We start from the raw sequence: 23,106 nt of genomic DNA on the forward strand, positions 1-23,106 counted from the left end.
GCTGGAATGTCCAAGAGGGCTGGGAAAGGGCAGCCCCCAAGATCAGGAGGCTGGAGCACCTTCCCTGCAGAGGGAAGCTTAAAAGTGTGTTTTGAGTCTGTTGTAGGGCCCTTTAGGAGAGGAGAGCTGGTCTGGTGGTCGCAAGCACGACTTGTCCCCTTTGCTAAGCAGGGTCTGCCCTGGTTTGCATTTGAATGGGAGACTTGATGTGTGAGCACTGGAAGAAATTCCCCTCAGGGGATGGAGCTGCTCTGGGAAGAGCATCTAGGTTCCCAGTTCCCTCCCTGGCAGCATCTCCAAGATAGGGCTGAGAGAGATTCCTGCCTGCAACCTTGGTGAAGCCGCTGCCAGTCTAGGTAGTCAGTACTGAGCTAGATGGACCAATGGTCTGACTCAGTATATGGCAGCTTCCTATGTTCCTATGACAGGAGGCAGCATAGGTTCAGAGAGGAAGTGTAGAGGCTGTCAGGTTTTTGGATGGGGAGAAAAGGTCAAAGAGGGGTGATGATCTTGCATTTGGGCTTCCACAGTTGCTGCTGCAGGTCTGTTTTTCTGAGGAGCCTTCAAGTGTGGCTACCATTCAAGGGGAAGATGGATCCCACGGTGGACCCTGAGCCTTAATGGAGACTCCTCAGTACCGGATGCATTTCATCAGAAGCACCAGCTCTGAAAAACAGGTGCAAAGCCTGCCCTCCCCATTTTTGTAAAAATGAGGGGCCCGTCAAAGTCGGCGAGCGATCAACATGATTGAAATGGCCAAAATGTTCAGCGTGAGCAGAAAAGAGAGAGCGAGAGAGAGTGCACGCGTGTGTACCCAGGCGTCCATCTTTAGAGAAATGGTTCTTCCTCGACTTGCCACATTCGTCACGCCAGCGAACGCCACTGGAATTTATGCAGCCACTTTCCTCCGTCTGTGCAAAAGTGGTGGCATAGAGCGGCCGGTTTTACTCTGCCCCCCCCCGAGTGGCAGCTCGTTAATATCGCACCATCGCCCATCTATCTCAGAGACATCATGCCAGAGCGAGGGCGAGGGAGGAAGGAAAGGAGGGAGCGGCGCTGAAATGCAAAGCACTGGACCCAACGCGGCAAAATAAATACGCTGCCCACGAAAGCAAGAAAACTTGGTGAGGCTGCGGGCACACTTGAAGGCGTATCGGCTGAAGTCGTATCGGCCGGGTCTCGGTCCCCGTTTTGTGATCGGGCCGTGGAATTGGAGGACAGGATTCTACATCCTGAAAATCAGGTTTTAAAGGAAAGCTATGTTTCCAGGCCTCACAGGGGTGAGCAATCTTGGCCCTCCCGCTGTTAATGGTGATGATGGGAGTTGTAGTTCTGGATAGACATGACTGCCCAATCCTACGACCCTAGTTAGGAACCCAGGAGCCTTATACCGAATTACACCCTCTATCTATCTATCTAGCTAGCTAGCTAGCTAGCTAGCTATCTTTTAAAATATTTTTTATTTATATACCGCCTTTCGTTAAAAGACAACCCCAAGGCGGTTTACAAAAGTTAAAACATACAATAAAAAGACAATAAAAATATTAAGCTAAAAAATATAAAAACAAACCAAATTTAAAATCTATAAAATACAAGCATAAAAACAATGCAACAGGTAAAAACACACAGAAGCAGCAGTAAAAACGATTATGTAAAAGCCTGGATAAAAAGCCAAGATTTAAGAAGCTTTCTAAAAGCTGTGATGGAGTCCGAGGAATGAATGGCCACCGGGAGAGCATTCCAGAGTCAGGGGGCAGCAACAGAGAAGGCCCTGTCCCGAGTGCACAACAGCCGGGCCTCTCTCATTGTCAGCACCCGGAGCAGGGCCCCCTCAGATGTCCTCGTCAAGCAGGCAGAAACCCTGGGGAGCAGGTGGTCCCTCAAATACCCCGGGCCCAAACCTATCTCTATCTATCTCTGTCACATTTCTATGCCAACTGGCATCTCTAGGTGGGGTACAAAGTTAAAAACAACAACAACAAATGTAAAAACAGTATAAAAACAGTTAAAATTCACAGGACAAATAAAAGATCTCACAAGATAAACACACATTGAATAGTTTAATTTCCGTTAAAAGCTTGAGAGAACAGGTGGGTCTTGAGGGGCTTCCTAAATGCAAGCCGAGAAGGAGATGCTCTTATTTCAGCAGGGAGCATCTTCCAGAGCCCCGGGGGCAGCCACAGAAAACACCTGTTCACAAGCTGGCAGCAACCTTAACCAGACCTCGATAGACCTCTCCATTAACCCCAGTAGATGACAGTGTTTATGACAGGGAAGGCGCTCTCTTAAGAACCCTGGGCCCAAATTGTTGAGGGCTTTGTAGGCAAGAACCAGCACTTTGTATTTCGTTCAGAAACATTGGCAGCCGGTGCAGTTCTTTTAAGATCGGTGTTATATGGTCCCTTTGGGGTGTCCCCGACCGGTCTGGCTGCCACATTCTGTACTGATTGTCATTTCCAGACTATGTACAAAGGCAGCCCCATGGAGAGTGCATTACAGTAGTCAAGCCTGGAGGTTACCGGCATATGCACCACTGTTTTAAGGTCATTTACCTCCGGAAATGGATGTAGCTGACATATTTGCCAAAGACTACACAGTCTGGCAGCGGCTTCTCCTAGGGAGGAGAGTGGTCTCAAGCATGACTTGTCCCCTTAGGTAAGCAGGGTCTGCCCTGGTTGCATATGAATGGGAGACAAAAAGTGTGAGCACTGGATGATCTTCCCCTCAGGGGATGGAGCCGCTCTGGGAAGTTCCAAGTTCCCTCCCTGGCAGCATCTCCAAGAGAGGGCTGAGAGAGATTCCTGCCTGCAGCCTTGGAGGAGAAGCTGCTGCCAGTCTGTGTAGACAATACTGAGCTGGATGGACCAGTGGTCTGACTCGACACAGAGCAGCTTCCTATGTTACAGGCAGGCGTCTCTCTCAGCCCTACCTTGGGGATGTCAGGGAGGGAACTTGGAACCTGCTCTTCCCAGAGTGGCCCCATCCCCTAAGGCGAATAACTTACAGTGCTCACCTGTCATCTCCCATTCAAATTCAAACCAGGACAGTCCCTGCTTAGCAAAGGGGACCATCCATGCTTGCTAGTTGCTACCACCAGACGAGCTCCCCTCCCATAGTTCCTTTCCTAGATTGGTCCATGGGCATGCTCCACACTGCATTCCACGCCTCTTGAGCTTTGGTTTACACAGTAAACCAAAATCACAGTACACTAAAGTGTACTTATTGTACTAAAGTGTACAGATTTTTAGTGTCAACAGTACACTAAAAATCCGTTCTGGAACTGGAGTGGGTGCTGTTTCCTTTGATTCGTCTGCATTGCTGTTCCCTTTGGCGTTCCTGATTTAAGCCTTGATCAAACCGTGTAAAGAAGCAATCCTGTTATGTTAGGATTCTTTCCCCATAGCAAGGCAAACTTGCACCCCTTGAATCACTAAAAAACTAATGTTGTGGTGCAATAGTTTTGAACACAGCAAAATGTGGTTTTTGAATTTAGTGTTTTTGCTGGATTTTTAGTCTGCTCTGGCAAGCTTCTTCTTAGGTTTCTTTCTTTCTCACTGGGAAGAAGTCTCTCCAATGGTTGCCAGCATCATGTCTCTGAGAGTCCCACAAGCCGGGCATGAAGACAATATTCTCCTTTGTGGTTTGCTGCTACAGGTGTCTCAGAGCTCAACTGCTCCTAAATATGGAAGCTCCATTTCACTTTCACAGGTGGCCTTTTGTGTGTGTGTGTGTGGGGGGGGGGTGATTAGACCAAAGGCCCATCCAGCCCAGCATATTGTTTCCAACCTGGGACAGCCAGAGGCCTCCGGGAAGCCCACAAGCGGAGCAGGTAGGCAATTGTTCTCCCTTGCTGATTGCCCACCAACAGCTGGCATTTAGCGGTAGACTGCCCCGGTACATGGAGGCTCCACTTAGCTTTGTTATTGACAGACTTCTCCTTTTGGATTCTTTTTTTAAAATTGTTTTTAGTACCAACTAGTTTCAAAACATTTCGCCCTTGGGGTGCTTTCCCAGCTACCCCCCGTTTCAAACTGGAGAGGCACACGTCACCATATATCAAATGCAGGGTGCAGAGGTGGGAGAAGGTGGGGGGAACCTCATTAGCTCATTACATTTCTTTGCCGGGTGATCGATATTTCTGGGCAGCTGGTACTTGGCCATTTTTATTAATTTCCCCCCCCTTAAGCCAGTTATTATTGTAATTGGTTTTCCTTTTCTGTGAGCAGCTGGTATTTTTCCTAGGGCAGTGACGGGGGTGGCGCAGGCGGAGAGACCGTGCTGGGAGGGAAATATGCAGCAAGCCCATGGGTGCCCTAGATGCCCATGACCCCTTGCCACCCCAGGGATGTGTTTCTCCCCACTCAAAAAAAGGGGAGGGGGTGACACGTCATAATTAGCTTGTGGAACTTGCTGCCACAGGATACAGGGATCGCTCCTAGCTTGGATGGCTTTTAACTCAAAAACTGAACAAGTTCATGGTCAGATCCATGAATGCCTATTGTTCCTGATAGCTAAGTGGAACCTCCAAGACGAGAAGCAATCTACCTTGAAATATCAGGTGCTGAGGATATAAAATGGGGGAGAAGGCTGTTGCTTTCATGCGCTGTTTGCCACCTTGCTGGACACGGGATGTTGGGCCCGTATTCAGAGGAGCTGAAGAGGTCTATCAGTGTCTACCCATTAGTCATGATGGCTAAATGGAGCCTCCATGTTCAGAGGTAGTCTGCTCCGAATACTAGATCGGGCAAAAAATAGGAGAGAGGTCCCAGATGCAGAAGGGCCCAGGTTCAATCCCCAACATTTCCAGCTGTGAGTGGAAAGGACCCATGTCTGAAACCCTGAAAAGCGGCTGCCGATCAGTGCTGAGCTAGAGGGACAAAGGGCTAGACTCAGCAGAAGGCAGCTTCCAGCAGAAGGCAGCTTCATTCACTCTGTCTGTGAATGTCAGATTTACTTTGTAGAGGGAGGGAGCGGTCGCCGGTGAGCATTGCTCAGGTGGAAATGCAAAAAAACCCACCATTTTAAATTTAAAACAAACCAACAAACTTTGGGGGCGTTTTGACTTATTCTTTGCAGCTGTCCGAATGGCACCTTCCCAATTCCGATGGCGTCTTAGATGCCCTGTAAATCTAAGGCAGGCAGATAAATGCTGATTACCTTGGCACAGCTGTTGCTGAGTGTTTGAGCCTCCGTATCAATTCATTCTTTTTAAAAATAGACTGGAAAAGGAAGATTCACGTGGTGATTCTTCAAGGCTCTCCTCTACCCTTGGCTGCAAACTCCCCAAACTCCCACATGGGGACAAGATCTGGAGGGGAGGGGGGGGCGGAAACAGCAAGGGGACAGAAACACCCCCCCCGCCATTGGATTTTTTGGTTCTGAGCCCCCCCCCCAACTTGCTAGCCTAATTCATACGGGAAGATAAGAACATAAGAAAAGCCCCAGCTGCAACATAAGAAAGCCCCAGCTGCAACATAAGAAAAGCCCCAGCTCCATACTCAAGGGATATTCTTCCCTTGAGTATGGAGGCTGCATTATAGACGTCATGGCCAGTAACCAGTGATGGACTGCCACCTCCTCCTCCTCCTCCTCCTCCCCATCACAAATCTGTCTCATTTGGTTCCACCTAACCCATCATCCTGTTTCCAACAGGGGACAGCCAGAAGCTTCCGGGGAAGCCCACAAGTTGGAAGCTGCAACCTTCCCTTGTAGTTCTCCTCCCTTGGGGCTGGCATCCGAAGGTATACTGCCTTGGAACATGGAGGCTCCACATAGACATCCCGACTAATTGCCAGCGCGGGTATACCAATGGTCTTTGCCAATGGCATGGTTTCATGCCAATGACACACTGCCGATGGTCTTTCCGTGGCAAGGTAAGTGAGCTTTGCAGGTGTACAGAGGGGCCTTTCCTTCCCCAGTGGGCCTGCCAGGGCTGAGGCTGAGGTTTTCAAATAGATTCAGGGGCCGAGACTCCACATTAAGCCCCAGCAAATCAATAAGCTCTCTGCTGGACGAGTGTTATTTTTGGAACGTGCTATTTCACAACTACCAAGGGAATATGGAGTTGTTTTCCCCCCTCTTTTTATTGGAGTGAGGACTTAAATAGATAACAGTTTGTGAAATGTTTATCGATCCCTGAGCGGGGGAAAGAGACTTGCTTTCTTCTCAAGGGGAAAGAAAAAAGAAAGATTTTCTTTCTAACGTGTCTACGGACTCCTGTCGAGGCCTTGTCCGCCTCCCTTCTCTGCCATACATACCTACGGTTTTGTGTGTGCGTGCGTGCATGCAGGAGAATCAGAATAAAGAGAGAACTTCTTCATGCAGTGCAAAATTAGTCTCTGGAACCCCCTGCCACAAGATCTGGAGATGGCCACTGGCTTAGATGTCTTTAAAAGGGGATTAGAGAAATTCATGGAGTCAGAGAAGTTTCTCTCTCTCGCTATTGGTTGTAATGGCTATTTGGAGCCTCCAGTTCCAAAGGCAGTCTACCAGAAGTTGGAAGGAAATAATAGGGGGGATGCTGCCTTCATGCCCTGCTTGTGGGCTTCCCACTGGGGCACCTGGCTGTCCACTGCTGGAAGCCAGATACTGGATTAAATTGAACTTTTGTTTGACCTGGCATGGCTCTTCTTCCTTTGTTCTTATTAAACATCTAAACATTTTATGAAACATTTAAATAAGATTTATCCTTCACAGGTGGGTTAGAACTCAGAAGTTTTCATCTAAAAAGCCAGGGCAGGCAGAAGGAAGGACTTAGAAATATAGGAAGCTGCCATATACTGAGTCAGACCCTTGTTCCATCTAGCTCAGTGTTGTCTACACCGACTGGCAGCAGCTCCAGAGCTTTAGGCAGGAGTCTAGAATGAAGCAGACTGCTCTACCTCTGAGTGATGGCGGCCTCATTCCACAATGTGGAATTCGCTTGTGGAACTGGCTGCCACAAGATGCTGAACAGCTTTAAAAGAGGGAGGAGACAAAAGGCCACAGAGGGAGGAGGGATCTAGCAACAACTGTTAGCCACGTGACTGAGATGGCTTGAAATTTTATAAAATGGAACCTCCATGTTCAAGAGAAGACTACCCTTGAATACTACTCACTGCGGACAAGCAACATGGGAGGGCTACTGCCTTCATGCCATGCTTGTTGTGGGGGGGGGCACCCTGTTGACCACCCTGCTCAAACACAGATCTTCCACAGATTATCTGGATAGCTAATACGATGATGATGAATACAAGGAATATTTATATACCACTTTTCAACAAAAGTTCCCAAGGCGATTTATATAGATATAAATAATTAAATTAAATTAAATTAAATTAAATGGCCCTCTGTCCCCAAAATAGCTTACAATCTAAAAAGAAACATAAGCTAGACACCAGCAACAGCCGCTGGAGGGATGCTGTGCTGGGGGTGGAGAGGGCCAGTTGCTCTTCCCCTGCTAAATACAAGAGAATCACCACTTTAAAAAGGTGCCTCTTTGCTCAGGTAGCAGGAGATGAACCTCCATGTTCAGGGCCAGTCTACCTGAGAATATCAGTAGATGGCAGGGGACAGACCTATTGCCTACATGTGGGCTTTCCAATGGCATCTGGCTGTCCCCTGTTGGAAACAGGAGGCTGGGCCAGTATAGGACTTTGGCGGGGGTGGGGTGGGGTGGGGGTGGCAGACAGCAGAGCTCTTCAGACGTCCCCAAGAAAAAGCCTTTTGTCTAAAGTCCACAGGACAGGAGGGCACAAGGCATTCCACCAGGAAAGGGAAACAAGTTTCTTTTGCCTGAAAACTGTATGGAGCAAGCAGTCCAACTTGTGCAATTACCAGCACTCAAAATCAATTTCTAGGAGTAATTACGTCTGAGAGCAGAACTAAAGTCTGACTCTTCGCCCAAACGGTTAGTGTTTGATTTCGGCAACAAGGACAAGAGATCCCAGGCAATTGAAGAACGTTCTGGGAGTCCAGTCAACCCAGTTCTGCACTGGGTTGAGGATAAATAAGCTCGATTGCCCCCCACCCGAAGAAGCTGCTGCGATTATACTTCTGGAGTAGGGAATTGAGCATAGGCAAAGAGCGGCCTTCGATGGTCAGTTTCATGCATTCTCTCTCCCCTCCTCACCCACCCCAGTTTGGTTTGGAATGTCATTTATCTCCATTTGTGAGAATGTTTGTGCACATTCCAAAGCGCTCAAAGGGAATAAAAGCTGTCGGAATGTCTGTAGCCCAACTTCTGCGAAGGAACAGAAACTCATCAGTTTGGCTGGGCCTGGAATCGTTCACAGGCTGAAGGGACAAGAGCGTTTCTGGGGCAGGCTTAGGTCTGGAAGAAGGAGATTGGGAAGCTAAGGGGGCAGGAGCCCAGAGGCAAAGGGAGAGGGATCTCGAAGAGCCAACAGGCAGAAAAACAAGAGAAGAGGGCCGGGGAAGCTCAAGGCATCCAAGTTTGCTGGCAAAAGTCAGGGTCAGTGTAAAGGTGAGTGAAAAGGCTAATTCCAGATCCCTTCTGCGGGTCCTGTGACATTGACAGTGATTGGGGTGTGTGTGTGTGTGTGTGTGAAAATCTGCAGGCAGAAACAAAACTCACAGCCTGTAGCAAAGAAAACAGGATTTGGGCTTCATTATGCATGCAAAATCAAACAATCTCTTAAAAAAAAAAAAAAGGATTTACTTTGCTCTGCATTCAGAACCGGGATTGCAAATGCTGTGTTGCCACCGCATCTAAAAATGAATTTGCAAAAGAGCCGAGGCTGGCGTGGGGAGAGAGAGAGACTTCCAGAGGAGCTCTTCATCACTGGTGCCCAGAAACAAATTGAGAGGACGCTGGATGGCTTTGCTGCGCATTTGGCTCTGAGCAGGCAAAAGTGGATGAAACAGCTGCCTGATCTCCCGTCTCTGCCTTTTTCTTCAGTCACGGTTTTGCTTGCAGAGAGGTTTCCAGATTGATGCAATGGGCAATTAAGGTCAGCTTTGCAGGACCTGAACAAAGCAAGATACCTTTGCAAGACATAAGCCTCTGCTTACTAAATTAAGGAGGCTTGGCACCAATCTGAGCTGCTGGGCTCAAGCCGAGTTCCTGGCAACTCCAACACCTTTTCAAGTTTATGGTCGCGATCTTTAAAGGCTACTTGCAATCCTTAAAGCTAAACCCAGTGCACAGATGGAAACTGTTTCCCCTCAAAACCCACTTATCACCAACTTGCCGCAGGGCAGAATTTGACGCGGATCACTGAGGTTTTTCTGCCAAATCAGCATGCCTGCCTGGCTTCCCAAGAGAGATCTCTGAGGCAGCCTTGAGGTCTAGAAACTTGCATTTAAGGAATTAAGCCCTGGGTTTGTTCTCTCTGGCAGGGGAGGACACTCATTCTGCAGTTGGAGCATGCACAGTTGATTCTGTCCACTGGCATTTTTTCGTTCCCCCTTTCTGCATTACTGATGCACAGCACACAATAAATTCTGCAATTATTATTCTTTAAGCAGCCGTCTTGGTGTGGTCTCTCACATATGATCGCATCCAGATTTCTTTTGTGTTGTGTCTTACGCATGCGCACATGCTCCTCTGTATCTGTAAAGCACTAGAGAAAAGCCATCTCCTTACAACCCTCCACACAATCAAGATGGCTTATTTACAGTGTTTTATTAATGTGCACACGTTCATTGCTTATGTGGGGAGGGAGAAAGGCTCCAAGGGACTGAGGCCAAACAGCGCATGCGCGGCACCCGGTATTAAAAATTGAAAAGGTTGAAGAACCTCCCCCCCCCCAAATATTCCAAATGTATTGGTCCCACTGCAAAATCTAAGCGGAGTGGTTGGGAATTCCAGAATCCAGGGAGAGATTGGGGAGGCACCTTGACCTGGCCATGATCTGAGTCCCACTTCCATGCTGGCTTTGAACACCTCCTCAGAGGCTCCAATCCCAGCCTGCTCCAAGGCCCCGGTCTCGGGCGAGGATCATCCCTTCCAGGTTTTCCTCCAACGACCTCTTGCTTAAAACAAAAACCCAGCAAAGAGAGGGCTGAGATTTGGGATTCTGCTCACACAGACACTGAGGCATGACTCGGGGAAGCAGTGGAGGGTGATAATAAGAGAAAACCTTGCTCTGGTTACTAAAAAGGTAGCGGGAATCGGGCTCGCTTTCTTGCCGCTGTCTCTCCAGCCACTCCTCTTGGGGGGGTTGTTTTGTTTTTGTTTTAACTGGAAGGGCTTTCCCCCCCACCCACCCCACCCGCCCTCGGCACCAGAATTGATGCTAATATGGCAGAGGTTGCCGGAATTCATAATGAAGACGGGACAGGCGGGGAGAGGTGGCCACCTTTTGCCGCATTCAACCCCCTGACTCCGAAGGCGAGCCTTGGCTGGCTGTGGGCTTGCATACGATTTCCCGAGCCGTGTGTGGGTGAGGGAGATGATTGGCGCATTGTCGCCGCCTCCCGCGGCTCTGGGCTGCCATGCGCCGGGTGCCATGCGCCAGGCACAACCTGTTGTAAAGCGGGCGGGCGTGGGGAAAGATGAGGGCGCTGAAGGTCAAGGGGAGGCCCCGCGAGTGTCGGTGAAATGCTGGTGGGCAGGGCGTCTCCGTTTTAGAAACAAGCCACTCTACCTAGGAGGGTCTGTCGCTCAGACACGGAGCACTGATTTGGCATGCAGGAGGTCCCAGGTTCAGTCCCTGCCAAAGGAATGGGGAAAGGGCCCTCTCTGCCTAAGACCCTGGATTGCTGCTGCCAGCCAGAGTTGACAGTGCTGCCCTAGATGGGCAGGGCTTGGACTCAGCATGTGGCAGCTCCATTCATATCTTCAATTGGTCCCCACTCTCTGGAGTATGCCTGGAAAACAGAAGTGGTGTCGTGGACACGGGCCGGCCAAGGATATTTCCAGTGACCAGATTAAAAAAATAATAACAACAGCCATTCCTGGGCCAATAATTGACGATCTACTTACGGAATTTAAGGGGAGCAGCAAACAAAACAACAAAACCGAAGTTCCTTTTAATTTCTATGTACCAAAGGGCTTTCTAGAGTTCGTGCCCCACGGCTGTCGGTCCCCTTTAACGGCACCCCAAATCCACCACCTGAGTGTTTCTATTAAAGGCCGCTTAATACAATTTTGCATGTTTCCTAAAAGAACCTTGGTGTGGTGTGGTGGACCAAGGCCTGGACTTCAGCTGGGAAGATTTAGGTTCAAATCCTTCCTTGGTCAGGAAGCTCACCATCGCCTCTCTCTCAGCCGCACCTACCTCACAGGGTTGTTGTGAGGACAAAGTGGAGTCATCTACGTTGTCCTGAGTTGGTTGGAGAAAAGATAGGGTGAACGTGTTTAAAAAACCAAATTTGAACGTGTTCTGTGAGACTCGGTGCTAAATCAGCAATGTCAGTGAACAGAACTGATTTCTTAGCAAATTCCACTTCAGCCTTTAAAAATCAAAAATTCTACCCTGTAAAAAGATCTCTGTGCTGATGCCTTCTTTGGAAAATGGGGGCTAGTTAGTTTGCTTAATAGCTTTCATTTTTTCCAGAAGTTTGCAATCTTGGTTCTTGCTTTTTTTAAAAAAACGGCCTTGGTTTGCAGTTTCAGTTTTTCGTCTTTAAAGGAAACCCTGCCTGTTTTGGGTTCCCAGAGAGCAACAAGGAAATTCTGGCAGAAAGAACACCTTCCTTCCTTGTACTGCTGTACTGCTGTCATTCTTCCATTACTGATAAAGCTAAATAGAGCAAGGCTATCTGAGGTTGCAGTGATGCAGATCATGTTAGCTGTGGATGTATATATTCCACTCTTAACAAGCATCTACAAGGGAGTGGGGGGAACATCCCAATTCCTCTGGCTGTATTGATACACACATTAAATGCATTTGCTCTTGACCACTTCTGCATGATCCTTCCGTTATTCACGGCACCCCCCACCCCACCCCATAGCTGGAAACCTGTTCTAGCTGCTTCCCCTTCTGAAATTTCATCTGGAGCGGGGGGCCACACCGTTGTGTCTGGCTTGAGCTTTGAGAGGAGCATGCACATTTTATTTTAGAAGGAAACTGATTTTGAAAACAAAATATTTTTAAAACTCAGGCTGCAAACAAAATCTAAGGACTTCTTAAAAACAAAAACAAAACACCCCCCCCCCAAACCACACACACACACACACACCCTAAGAACTTCTGGCTGGCTGTTTGCTACCGAATCTGTCAAGGGTGTGGGTTAAAAACAAAGGAAAATGTGGGGTGGGGGGTGCAGGGTTGTGTGCAGAGAAAAACTGACCTCCAAAATTGTAGTGTCCTGTTGGGGGGGGGAATCAGGGTGGTCTGGAGAGGTTTGGGGAGGGAACCTCCCCCCCCCCCGTTTCCCACTTCAGCTACTTCCCCTCCCCACTATTTATTTATTGATGGGCTGTCCTTCTCCCTTTAAAAAGGCATTCAGAGCGATGCACGGCATAAAATCATCATTTAAAAATGATTATATCGCAATAAAGCACTCAGTCAGGTTTGAGGCTGGCAGCCAGCTCCGAATCTGAGCTCTTTAGCACAAGAAGCTGTAAAGGAGGGAGGCGTCTCCTCGCCCCCTCCTCCAAAAACCTCCTTTTCTTGGCTGTGCAAGCCCCAAATGGAGCCACAAGGTTACACTTTAGGCTGGCCGGAGGCCTTTCCTCCTATTATGTTCTTGTTCATAGCCTCGGGGTACACAACTCTGTACTTGTTCCTATTTTCCACCCTGGTCGTTGAGGAAAAGCTATAGCCCTGAGTATAGTTTACATGAAATAAATCCAACAATCCAGGATTTTTGATGTATGCATTGGAAGGGTGTATATAGACAGACATCTCTCTTTGTATTGTGCTAGTGGCAGGGAATTCCTGTGACACCGATTGGCTGGGCTGCCATGACAGCGCGGAATGTTTGGGAACCAAAGCCTCAGGGACGTCTGCAGTCCAATTTCTGCGTGGGAAGGGGAGGTTGTCGGTTTGGCTGGGATTAAAAACCTCCTCGGGCAGACTGTGGAGGTGCAGGAGCAGATTTGTGGTGAGACAGGAAGCTAAGTGGGCAGGGAGCTCAAAGGTGAGGAAGGGTGTGGCACAGGCACAGGACAGAAATAAGAATGGAAGGGAAAAGACCACGAGGGAGACTTGAGGGAAAAGGCAACGGAGGCAGAGAACCGAGACAGAAAGGGGTTGATAAGTGAGGGAGGCAGCAGGGGTGTCATTTCACGTATTGATTAGAACCAACCAGCCAATTATTTGGCTGCAGGCTTCGAATGCCATTTTAATATTTTGCGCTGGTATCCCCTGGTGGTCCATGAAGGGCTTGTCTGACAGCAAAGGGTAATGTGTGTTGAAAGCACAATTACCGACTTCAGTGAGGGTGGGTGCGGGGAACACAGAGGAGGGTGATCGTCAGGTTCCAATCCCACACCTCTTTACTTGGGAGGAAGCCCCACTGAACTCCATGAGACAGACTTCCAAGTGGAACCACCTAGGACTGAACCACAGGGTGCTCTTTCCATGCACAGAGGGTGTGTGTGAGTGTGTGTGTGTGTGAGAGAGAGAAGTTTTATGTCCCCGTTTTGCTGGGAATTTTTGTTCATTCTTGCTGCTCTTAAAATTAACTGTTTATAAATCTGTTAGTTTAGTTACTGGTTATTTGAATCTTGAGTTTTGCATCGCTTTAAGGAATTTCTTGGGAGCTGGCAAGGCACCCTGGACATTTAATAAATAAATACAAAAATGCGGGGGCAGCTTCCCCCGGTAGCATGCGTAGGGGAGAGAGAAGGGCACTCTGCACATGCCCAGAGCCCTCCTTCCACTTTTTAAGCAGAGCGGGATCCTGGCTCCCCTGAAGACCAGCCTAATTTCCTGATCTCTTCGGCTGCTCTTCAACCAGCTTCCAGGTAGAACCCTGAGGGGCTGCCTTGCTGGATCTGAGCAAAGGGTCTCTCTAGTCCGGGCATCCTGTTTCCAACAGGGGACAGCCAGAGGCCTCCAGGGAGCCCACACAATCAGGACTGGCACTTACTACAGGTAAACTGCCAGTGAGCAGGGAGGCTCTACTTGGCCATCACTAGTCTAGCGGCACGAAAGATTTATGGCTCAGTATGGCTGTGTGGGGTTTCTCCCTCTTGCCTTCTGCACATACTCAGAGATGCTCTCCCCTTTCCTATGACTTTGCATGCACTACACTAGAGTCTGGACCCCACGGAGGGGCCCTGCCCCGTCTACTGTTCTTGCCTCCCCGCCTCCTCCCCAGTTCCTTCTTCTCTCCCATCCTTGAGGTCTGCCCGCCCACCTCCTCTTGCCCTGGAGCGGAGTCTAGCCTGATCTCTCTGCCTCTCTCCAACCCGTGCTCCCTTCCCTTCTCTGCCCATGCTCAGAGATGCCCCAGCCCTTCCCCTCCCCCTGCGTTGGGTTCCCCGGGCGCCGCGCCCCGCCTGCCCCCCCCGTCTCTGCACTCTGCATATGCTCAGAGAGCCACCGAGAGCCGCCACCACCTCCCTCCACCCCAGAGCGTCGGAGCTGAGCTGGCTCAGCCTCGTCACCTCACCTCTGCGCCGCCGCCGCCGCCTCCTCCGATTCTGGCGCCTTCGTGGGCTCTCTCTCTCCCTTGTATTCTCTGCACACGCTCAGAGGCGCCTTTCCGACGCCGCCGCTTCCCCCCAGCAAAGCTCCCCTCTCTCTCTCTCCAAGAGGCTCTCGGGGACGCGGGCAGGCGGGCGGCCCGCCTCTCTGGGCTGATGGCATTAATTGATCAGTGGGCAGCCAATGCTGCGAGCCTCCCACCCGCCGGCTTGCCAAAAAGAATGAGATTTGGGGGGGGGGGGGTGGCGGGTCTCCGGTCGGCTCTGGCGCCCCCAGTGGCGCACAGGCGCCACGGCAGCCCCCAGCTTCGCCCGGAGAGGGAGAGAGGCGAGCGAGAGCGCACAAGCGGCGGTGCCGGCGGAGCCAGCTGCTGCTGCTGCTGCTGCTGCTCCGGGGCTCTCTCTCCGGCGCCCCCCCTCCTGCCGGGGCCCCCATGGGCGGGCCCTGCCCACTGCCCCCCTAGGCGGCCGCCTCCCCCCAGCGCCGGCGGGCGGGGGGAGGGCGGAGGCCGGGCTGCCGGGCGCCCCCAAACTTTTGCCTGCCTGCGCCTCGCCTGCTCTATGGAGTTGCGCCGGGCACTGGCCGGCAGCCTGCTGCTGCTGCTGCCGCTGCTGCTGCTGCCGCCCGCGCCGGGCCGGGGCCACCCGCAGCCCTGCCACATCCTGGCCCGGATCGGGCACACCGTGCGCCTGGGCGCCCTCCTGCCCCGCGGCGCCGGGGCGCAGCAGAGCCGGGTGCGCAGCGCCCTCGCCCGGGCCAGCCGCGCCGCCGCCGCCGCCCTGCCCTACAACCTCAGCCTGGAGGTGCTGCCCGGCGCGCCCCAGCACCGCGACCCGGCCTCGCTGGCGCGCTGGCTGTGCCAGGCGCTGGTGGTGCGAGGCGTGGCCGCCGTGCTCGCCTTCCCCGCCAGCCGCCGCGAGCTGCTCCAGCTCGACTTCGCCGCCGCCTTCCTGGAGATCCCCTTCGTCAGCATCGTCCAGCGCCAGGAGGAGGAGGAGGAGGAGGAAGAGGAGGGGGAGGAAGGTGCCCAGCAGGAGCCCCCTATGCCCTTCAGGGCGCGGGTAAGCCCTTCCGAGACGCAGCGCCGTCGAGCCTCCAGGGCCAGGGGCAGCCCACCTGCTTCGTGCTGCGCGGGGGACACAGGTCCGGCCTCAATGAGGATGGTGGGCGCCTGAGGGCTTCCAGGGCCAGGAGCAGTCTACCTCTGGGTGCCAGGATGCTGCGGAGGGTCGAGATAATAGCGGGGGGGGGGGACAGAGTGTCATGCTTATGGGCGTCTCAAAGGCCTTCGGCTGTCCCCCATTGGAAAAAGGGTACTGGACTAGCTGCCCCCCCCCGCCCCTCAGTCTGATCCACCAAGGTTCTCAGTCAAACCCCGTGTTTAGGAGCAGTCCACCTCCGGCTACCTCCTGTCGGTTAGTTGGGTGTGTGTTGATCTGAGTCCGCAAATGTCGTTATAGATCTTCCTTGACCATGTGAAGGTCAAGTCTGTCCACAGCTGGGGATCTTGAAAGCTAAGTGGAGCCTCTGTGTGCAGGGGCAGTCTACCTCCGAGTACCAGCTGCACCAAAAACCAGCGGGCGGGGGGGGGCAGCCGCCACCTTCCTGCCCTGCCAGTGGGCTTCCGAGAGGCATCCAGCTGTCCCCTGTTGGAAGCAGAATGCGGGTTCTTTCTGTTAGTCCGAGATAGTGTTCGAGATAGTCCAACAAATTTACCCAGTTTGCTTTTGAATTCCTGCCCAGTTCATGCAACATGTTTGGGTTCGGGGGGTACATCTGTAAGAACTTCTGCCTTAACGCTTGTTTTTGTCTTCAGCTGTTTCCCAGTGGAAAGTAGGAACGTCTGTAGCAGAGCCTTCCTCTCTCCATGCTACTAGATAGGAGGCCCACACATCTTGGAAGAAAGGCCTTCAAACAGGGACGCTCAGCCTCGGCTCCCCAGCAGTGGTGGGACTACAACTCCCATCACCCCCAGCAGCATAACGGTGGACAATGGGAGTTGTAGTCCCACCACCTCTGGGGAGCCAAGGCTGAGAATCCTTGGCTTAAAAGAAAGCCGAATCCTTCCAGCGCCAAAGTGGTGTCCTGGCAGGCTCTGAACTCCAGCCTCTGTGGTCTGTCTGCATTAATCTCTTCTGGGCTGGGCTTGGAGGACGGAGACTGGAACCCGGCACTTGGCCGCCTGTTTGCCTGTTTTCGGCGGGGGCCTGTTGCTTTTCAGAGCCGGCTTCTGTCGGAGCCCTCCAACTTGTTTCTGTCTAGGGCCAGTTCATATTGGGATCTGGTGATCCTTTTTTTTTTTTTTTTTTTTTGCTGTGTGTTTTGTTTTGGGTCCTAGGGGCTTTCCCCATCCAGCAGCTGTTCGTTCGTTTGAAGCCAGTGCCTCCTGCTGCAGTCAGATGGCTCTTTGCCACTAGGGACCACGTCCGTGCCAAGATCTAGTAGCCAGCTGACATCCCGCATTGCTTGTGCTGGGATCTGGTGGCCCCTTGGCTGGGAAAAACATGTTCCTGCTGGGGCGACCCTGTCTTCGCTGCGCTTCGCTTCTCAGGCTTCACCTCTGCCTGCCCGGTGGGCTCCATGCTGGGAGCTTGGTGCTGAGTGGGGCTCTCCGTCCTCCTGCCTAGAACTGGCTCATAGGGCAATGAGGACTAGCTGCTTGCTTCTCCGAATTGGTCTGTCTTGGGTCTGGCTCCTCCATTCCCAACCAGGTGTTGTTCCAAGAGGTGTTAGAACCGGCAGGGCAGAAACCGGGCCTCCTTGCACCAGAAACAACCTTCTCCTTCGTCAGATCAACAAGCTTTTCTTGCCTGGGAGAGAGGAGAGTGCGGGTTTTGAGCATCAGCCTAGCTTTCAAGACCCCCCTGCCCAGAATGCCCCGAAGCTACTGTAATCCATCAGGCCTCCAGTCGAAGTTTTGCTTGGGGGGGGGGTTGCACGCTGGGATGGGAAGCAATCCCAGGACAGAACTGGGGTGTGTGTGTGAGTGTTTGTGTGTGTGATTCTCGTTCTCTTTGGCACACGGTCACATTGAAACGGATGGTTGCTGGTTGTATAACCTACCCCCCCGTCTGTTCTGCAACAGCCTGCAGCTGATGGTTTGAAAAATATGGATCATTTAGGGAAGCCAGAAGGAGGCCCCCGGGGGCAGTCCATGATCTCTATGCACCAGCGTGCCCCAAATCCGGGCCCATATTTTGGTGCAACCAGACACCTTGTGCCTTTGGGAGAAGAGGCTAGATCAGGTGGGTGGTGGGCACCCACCCACCCCACCCCAGGATGCAGATGTCTCCATTCCTGTCTCTATTTTTCAAATCCAGCCTTGGCTAAAAATATGCAGCCAGAGCTGCTGGTGGTGTTGGGGAATCTCTCTCTCTCTCCCTCCCTCCAATATCTGCAAATCTTTTGATATTTCCCCAAGGTCGCACAGCACGATTGGAGGGGCACCCTGATGTTTCCTGTGTGCGTTTTTTAATCGTGCACCCCTCTCAGTCACGGCTGAGACGGGCAATCTTGGAGAATCTCGCCTTTTGTCTAACATCCTTCCAGCTCCTTGCTGCCTGTTTCACCTGTAGGCAATTTATATTTCTCTCACAAGCTTGCAAGCCGCCAATTTCGTCCCAGCACCCGGGCAAAAGGCTCAGTCTGAAATCCACTTCTCTGATTACTTTCAATTGAAACTGAACCCACCTCATATCTTTGGACCCAGACAGCCCCCGGACTTTAATTTAGCACACTGAAGACTCAAATGGGGGTTATCGCTCGGAGCGGAGAGAAAAGCACTCTGTATATGCTCAGAGAATTGTTGTACACTTACTTATCTTCTAGAGTTTTAGTCTTGACACTTTCTGGATCGCGATCATGTGTTCTGGAACCAAGATGTAGCCATCCATTCGGCCCAGATGTGAGAACCAGCTGAGTTCTCAAAATGCATCCAGCTCCTCAGATCTTGAGGTTTGCCAAGCCGTTCCCTTTCGGCCTCAGCTGCAATGTGGGGCATATCAATGACCCTTCCTTTCCTTGCAGGGTTGTTGTGCAAATTACAACCAGACAATAGGAATGGGATCTGGGTGCCCAGAAGTGCAGTATGAATGCAAAGTGGTGCTGAGAAATAAGACACTTTTCAAAGTCTTACTGGCCGTGCTTAGATTTTTTTTTGGGGGGGGGTGTCTTTTGGGGGGCCCTTTATCCCACCCCTTGACTTCCCCCAGTTATAACCAACTAGGCCCCCTGTATTCCTTGGGCTGTTTGGCAAGTCTCTGATTAACTGCTGTGGAGTTGTGCCTCGTGTATGTCACACCACAATATGGAACACAGCAATGATTTCTACTGAGTCAGACCATTGGTCCCTCTAGCTCAGCATTGCCAACACCAGCTGGCAGCATCTCTTCTGAATGGAGTCTTTCCCAGTTAGTCTTTTCCTATCTGGAGATGCTGCCAGACTGAACCTGTGACCTTCTCCATACAAAACAGGAGCTCTGCCCCTGAGCTATATAGAATCTCCTCTAAATATGAAGTGAAGACTGCCCTTTTTATTTAGGCTTTTGGACGATGAGCTGTCCTGTGCTCCATTTAAATTTCTAGCTGCATTCTGTTGGTATGTTTTCCTTGAATTGTTTTTATCTTTTTATATATACACACACATATACGAGAGCCAGCGTGGTGTAGTGGTTAGAGTGCTGGACTAGGAGCGGGGAGAGCCGAGTTCAAATCCCCATTCAGCCATGAGACTAGCTGGGTGACTCTGGGCCAGTCACTTCTCTCTCGTCCTAGCCTACTTCACAGGGTTGTTGTGAAAGAGAAACTCAAGTATGTAGTACACCGCTCTGGGCTTCTTGGAGGAAGAGCGGGATATAAATGTAATAATAATAATAATAATAATAATAATAATAATAATAAACAAAGCTGCCTCCTACTGAGTCTGACCCTTGGTCTACCTAGCTCAGCACCGTCTACACTGACTGGCAGCAAGTTTCCCAGAACCTGCGACCTTCCACATGCAAAGCAGAGGCTAGACCACTGAGCTATGGCTCCGTCCCCCAAATGAAAGAAGAGAGGACGGTTGGTCACTTGTTCGCCAGGCCGTTCAGGTCTTGCAAGGATATCTACTGGTTCTCATTAAGCTGAGATCTCTTGGGAGGTGTGTGTGCTGCACCCACCGTTTTTTGGAAGGGGTGTTCTTGAAGCTGCCGTCTGCGGTCACAAGCACTGGCAGTTTTTTGTTTTGTTTTTGGTTGGCGGCGGGGGTGTGTGTTTTGTTTTCCCCAAGAGGAGGAATTGGAAAACTTATAATCTGCAACTTTGGGAGTTTTTGACAGGGTTCGCTTGTGGCTTGAAAAATATGGTCATTACAGAGGAGATAACTTCTGAATCCAAGGTAAAGTGGCGCTGTAGATCTCTCCAGCAACAGATGAAGGATGAGGCAACATGGCCAGGTCTTGGCACGGCGAGGTCCCTTGTCCTCAGACGAGCGCCGGTGTCGTTAAGTGGAGAAAAAGAAAGAGAGAGCGCATTTGTCTTGGGTCTCATGGGTGGGGGTTCAAGCCAGAGAGAGGGAAATTTCTCTCCCTCTCCCACAACCCTAGAACCAGGGGTCGCCCCGTGAAACTGATTGCCAGGAAATTTAGGGCTGACAGAAAGAAATGCTTTTTCACACAGTGCCCAGTTAATCTGTGGAACTCTCCGCATGGGACGTGGCGCTGGCCACCGGCTTGGATGGCGTTAAAAGGGGCTGAGATGAATTTGTGGAGGACAGGCCTATCAGTGGCTACTAATTCTGGTGGCCCTGGGTGACCTCCAGGCTCATGAGTGCCTCTGGATTCCAGTTGCAGGGGAGCAACAGCAGGAGAGAGGGCATGCCTTCATCTCCTGGTTGTGTGGCTTCCCAGAAGCATGCGGTAGGCCTCGATGGGAAACAGGCTGCCAGACTAGATGGGCTTTGGGCCTGATCCAGCAGGGCTGTTCTTATGTTCAGACCCCTCTCTGCCATGGGGTGCATCGTGTGCCCTTGGCAGTCTGTTTACCCTCAGCCTCAGTTTCCCCTTGGTAAGTGAGACCCATCATATGATTCCCTGATTAAAAGGCTGTTGCTAGAGTGGAGAGAGGGACATTTCTTACTCTCATAATACTAGGAGGGTGTTCCTCAAGGAAGTATGCATTCACAGTTAACTTGTGGAACTCACTGCCACATGACGTGGTGATAAGTTCAGATAGCTTCTGAGAAGGATGGATAAGTTCAGATAACTTCAGGCAAAGGATGGCAGTGAGGCCCTGGCTCAGTGGTAGAGCCCTTGTTTGGCACGCAGAAGGTCCCAGGTTCAATCCCTGGAAGCATCCCCAAGTAGGGCTGAGAGAGACCCCTGCTTGAAACTTTGGGGAGCTGCTACAAGTCAGTGTAGACAGAGGGGCTAATGGTCTGACTCAGTTTATGGCAGCTTCCTAGATTTGTAGATTCACAAAGGAAGAACAGGTCTAGCAATGCCTACTCACCCCGGGGGGACCTTTGGTCTGACACAGTGGACTTGTTCTTAGAAAGACAAGACAGATTCATCCAAGAAAGGACTGTTGGCTGTGATAGCTAAATGGAACCTCCATGGACAGGAGCAGTGTACCTCTGAATTCCAGGTGCACAGGAGGTAGCCCACAATCGCCTTCATGCGCCAATGGGGAGCTTTCTGCTCTGTTCGCAAGTTAGCCGTGCAGGGTGCAAAATGACCCCCTTATTGTCTCTGTCCTGGTAGCCTGCTTTGCTAGAATTGCAGCAGCACAAGTTCTGGCCTTGCGAGAGAAGGGTGGACCTCTCTGTCCTACTCCAGGTTTTGTGAACCGCCATCCTGTTTCCTCCTTGTTCTTCTTCCCCTTCCAGTCCCCAAACCCCCAAATGTTTTTGTCTCGGCTCTTTGCCTGGGGCCATCCCAAGAAGCCCTGGGTGGAAAAAAAACGGGCAGACGCCAGCACTGGCTTAAAAGAGAGAGAAATAGAGAGACGCAGAAATGCCCTGAGAGGAATTTCACTTTGAGGAACCCTGAAATCTGCTTCCAAGTTCCTAGAATGTAAGAGTCAGAAGGCGCACCAGAGGTCCTCTAGACCACCCCCCCCCCCGCTCAGTGCAGAGATCTGCAACAGCAACCCTGACAGCCTACTACAAGTGGCCACCCAGCCTCTGTTTGAAACCCCCCCAATCTGGAATCACAGAATTTGAGAGTCGGAAGGGACCTTTTAGGTCCTCTCGTCCAACCCCCTGCTCAGTTCACAGTGTGTGCAGTGCGGTACTAACGCTCGGGGCCAAAAACCCCTTAAGAAATGTCACTTGTCCCACAGAAACCCGTTTGGCACTCCTCAAAGATTCTCAGAAGTTTCCCCTTTCGGAAGCATCCTTCGAATTCCACTTTCCCCAGGGCGTGCCTGGCCACATCCGTGGCTGCCCCTCGCCCCTGTCCTTCGTTTTCTGCTTTCCAAAGTGGTGAATTATGCAAGAGGCCAAAACGGAGCCCTGCAAAGTGCAGAGGGAAGAAGCCGGCGTTTCTGGCTGACCTGCCGGCTCCCCCACGTTTCTGCTGATCGGAAAAGATCCCAGCGTTCATGAGCCGCGTTCAAGGATGTTCCTTGCAGAGGCATATTCCCAAAGGACGCGTCCTCAGCAGGCTGGAGTAGCCGCGGCATATTTAGGGGGCGTTGGGGGAGAGGCTGGCTTGGGATTTCAGCCGCCGGAGGTCTTCGCGTCCGCTCTAGGCCGAGGGTGATCCTAATGTCGTGATTTCGTGGGCAAGGACCTGAATGCCCTCGAGGGCCTTTCCCTCGAGAGCGCTCCAATTAATGGTGGCTGTAATGCAGAGGAAGCGAAAGGCAGAGTTCCTGGCGGCCGCTGACTGTAGGGTCCTGAGTTCCCAAAGAAGGGGCAGAGGGGGAGAGGCCGGTGTTTGCTTGCCCCAGGCTACCTCAGGCTGGGAAGAAACTGGCTGGAATGGAGTATCATTTTTTAAAATCATGGAACAGAAGGATCAAGGCGGCCTGTGGATGCTTCGTGGCATGGGAAGCCCTTGTGAGGGTCAGGAGCCAGTCCAAAGAGGAAACACTGACCCTTGTGAGGGTCAGTGCACTGTCAGTCCAAAGAGGAAACACACAGTTGGCCCCATAAAGCTCTCAGCTGGGTGAGGCTCCGCCTATAACCCGCCAGGTTCTCTCAGGCTCCGCCTATAACCTTCAGGCTCCGCCCGCTTCTCTCAGGCTCCTCCCATAGTCTGGCAAGTTCTTTTCTAGATCTGGTGTGTGTGTGTGTGTGTGTGTGTGTGAGAGAGAGAGAGAGTATTTCCAAAATCAAAAGTTGGCAAGCTCTAGGCCCCTTCATATCACAGATGTTACGGCATGCTTTAATTATTTAGTGGTAAAGGAAAGACACTCTGTACATGGTCAAGGACACGGTCCTCCTTCCTTCCTTCCTTCCTTCCTTCCTTCCTTCCTTCCTTCCTTCCTTCCTTCCTTCCTTCCTTCCTTTTCTTCTTGAGTATCTTCTTTTTCTACTTTCTGTGTGCAAAGCAGATCTCCTCTCCTGTCTCATTGGCCA

At 51.4% G+C, this 23,106-nt stretch overlaps 1 protein-coding gene across 2 annotated transcripts in view; it reads left to right on the forward strand.

The window, feature by feature from the left end:
* Positions 1–14,879: 14,879 nt before the first annotated feature.
* Positions 14,880–23,106, forward strand: part of GRIN3B (glutamate ionotropic receptor NMDA type subunit 3B) — a 33,076-nt gene continuing 24,849 nt past the window's right edge. For both annotated transcript variants that reach the window (XM_053295164.1, XM_053295165.1), the window contains exon 1: positions 14,880–15,604. In XM_053295164.1, coding sequence (XP_053151139.1) covers positions 15,104–15,604 — 501 coding nt within the window. In that variant the 5' untranslated portion in view covers positions 14,880–15,103. The remainder of the gene's footprint in view (positions 15,605–23,106) is intronic.

Source organism: Hemicordylus capensis, chromosome 2, assembly GCF_027244095.1.
Source record: "Hemicordylus capensis ecotype Gifberg chromosome 2, rHemCap1.1.pri, whole genome shotgun sequence".
Taxonomy (NCBI): domain Eukaryota; kingdom Metazoa; phylum Chordata; class Lepidosauria; order Squamata; family Cordylidae; genus Hemicordylus; species Hemicordylus capensis.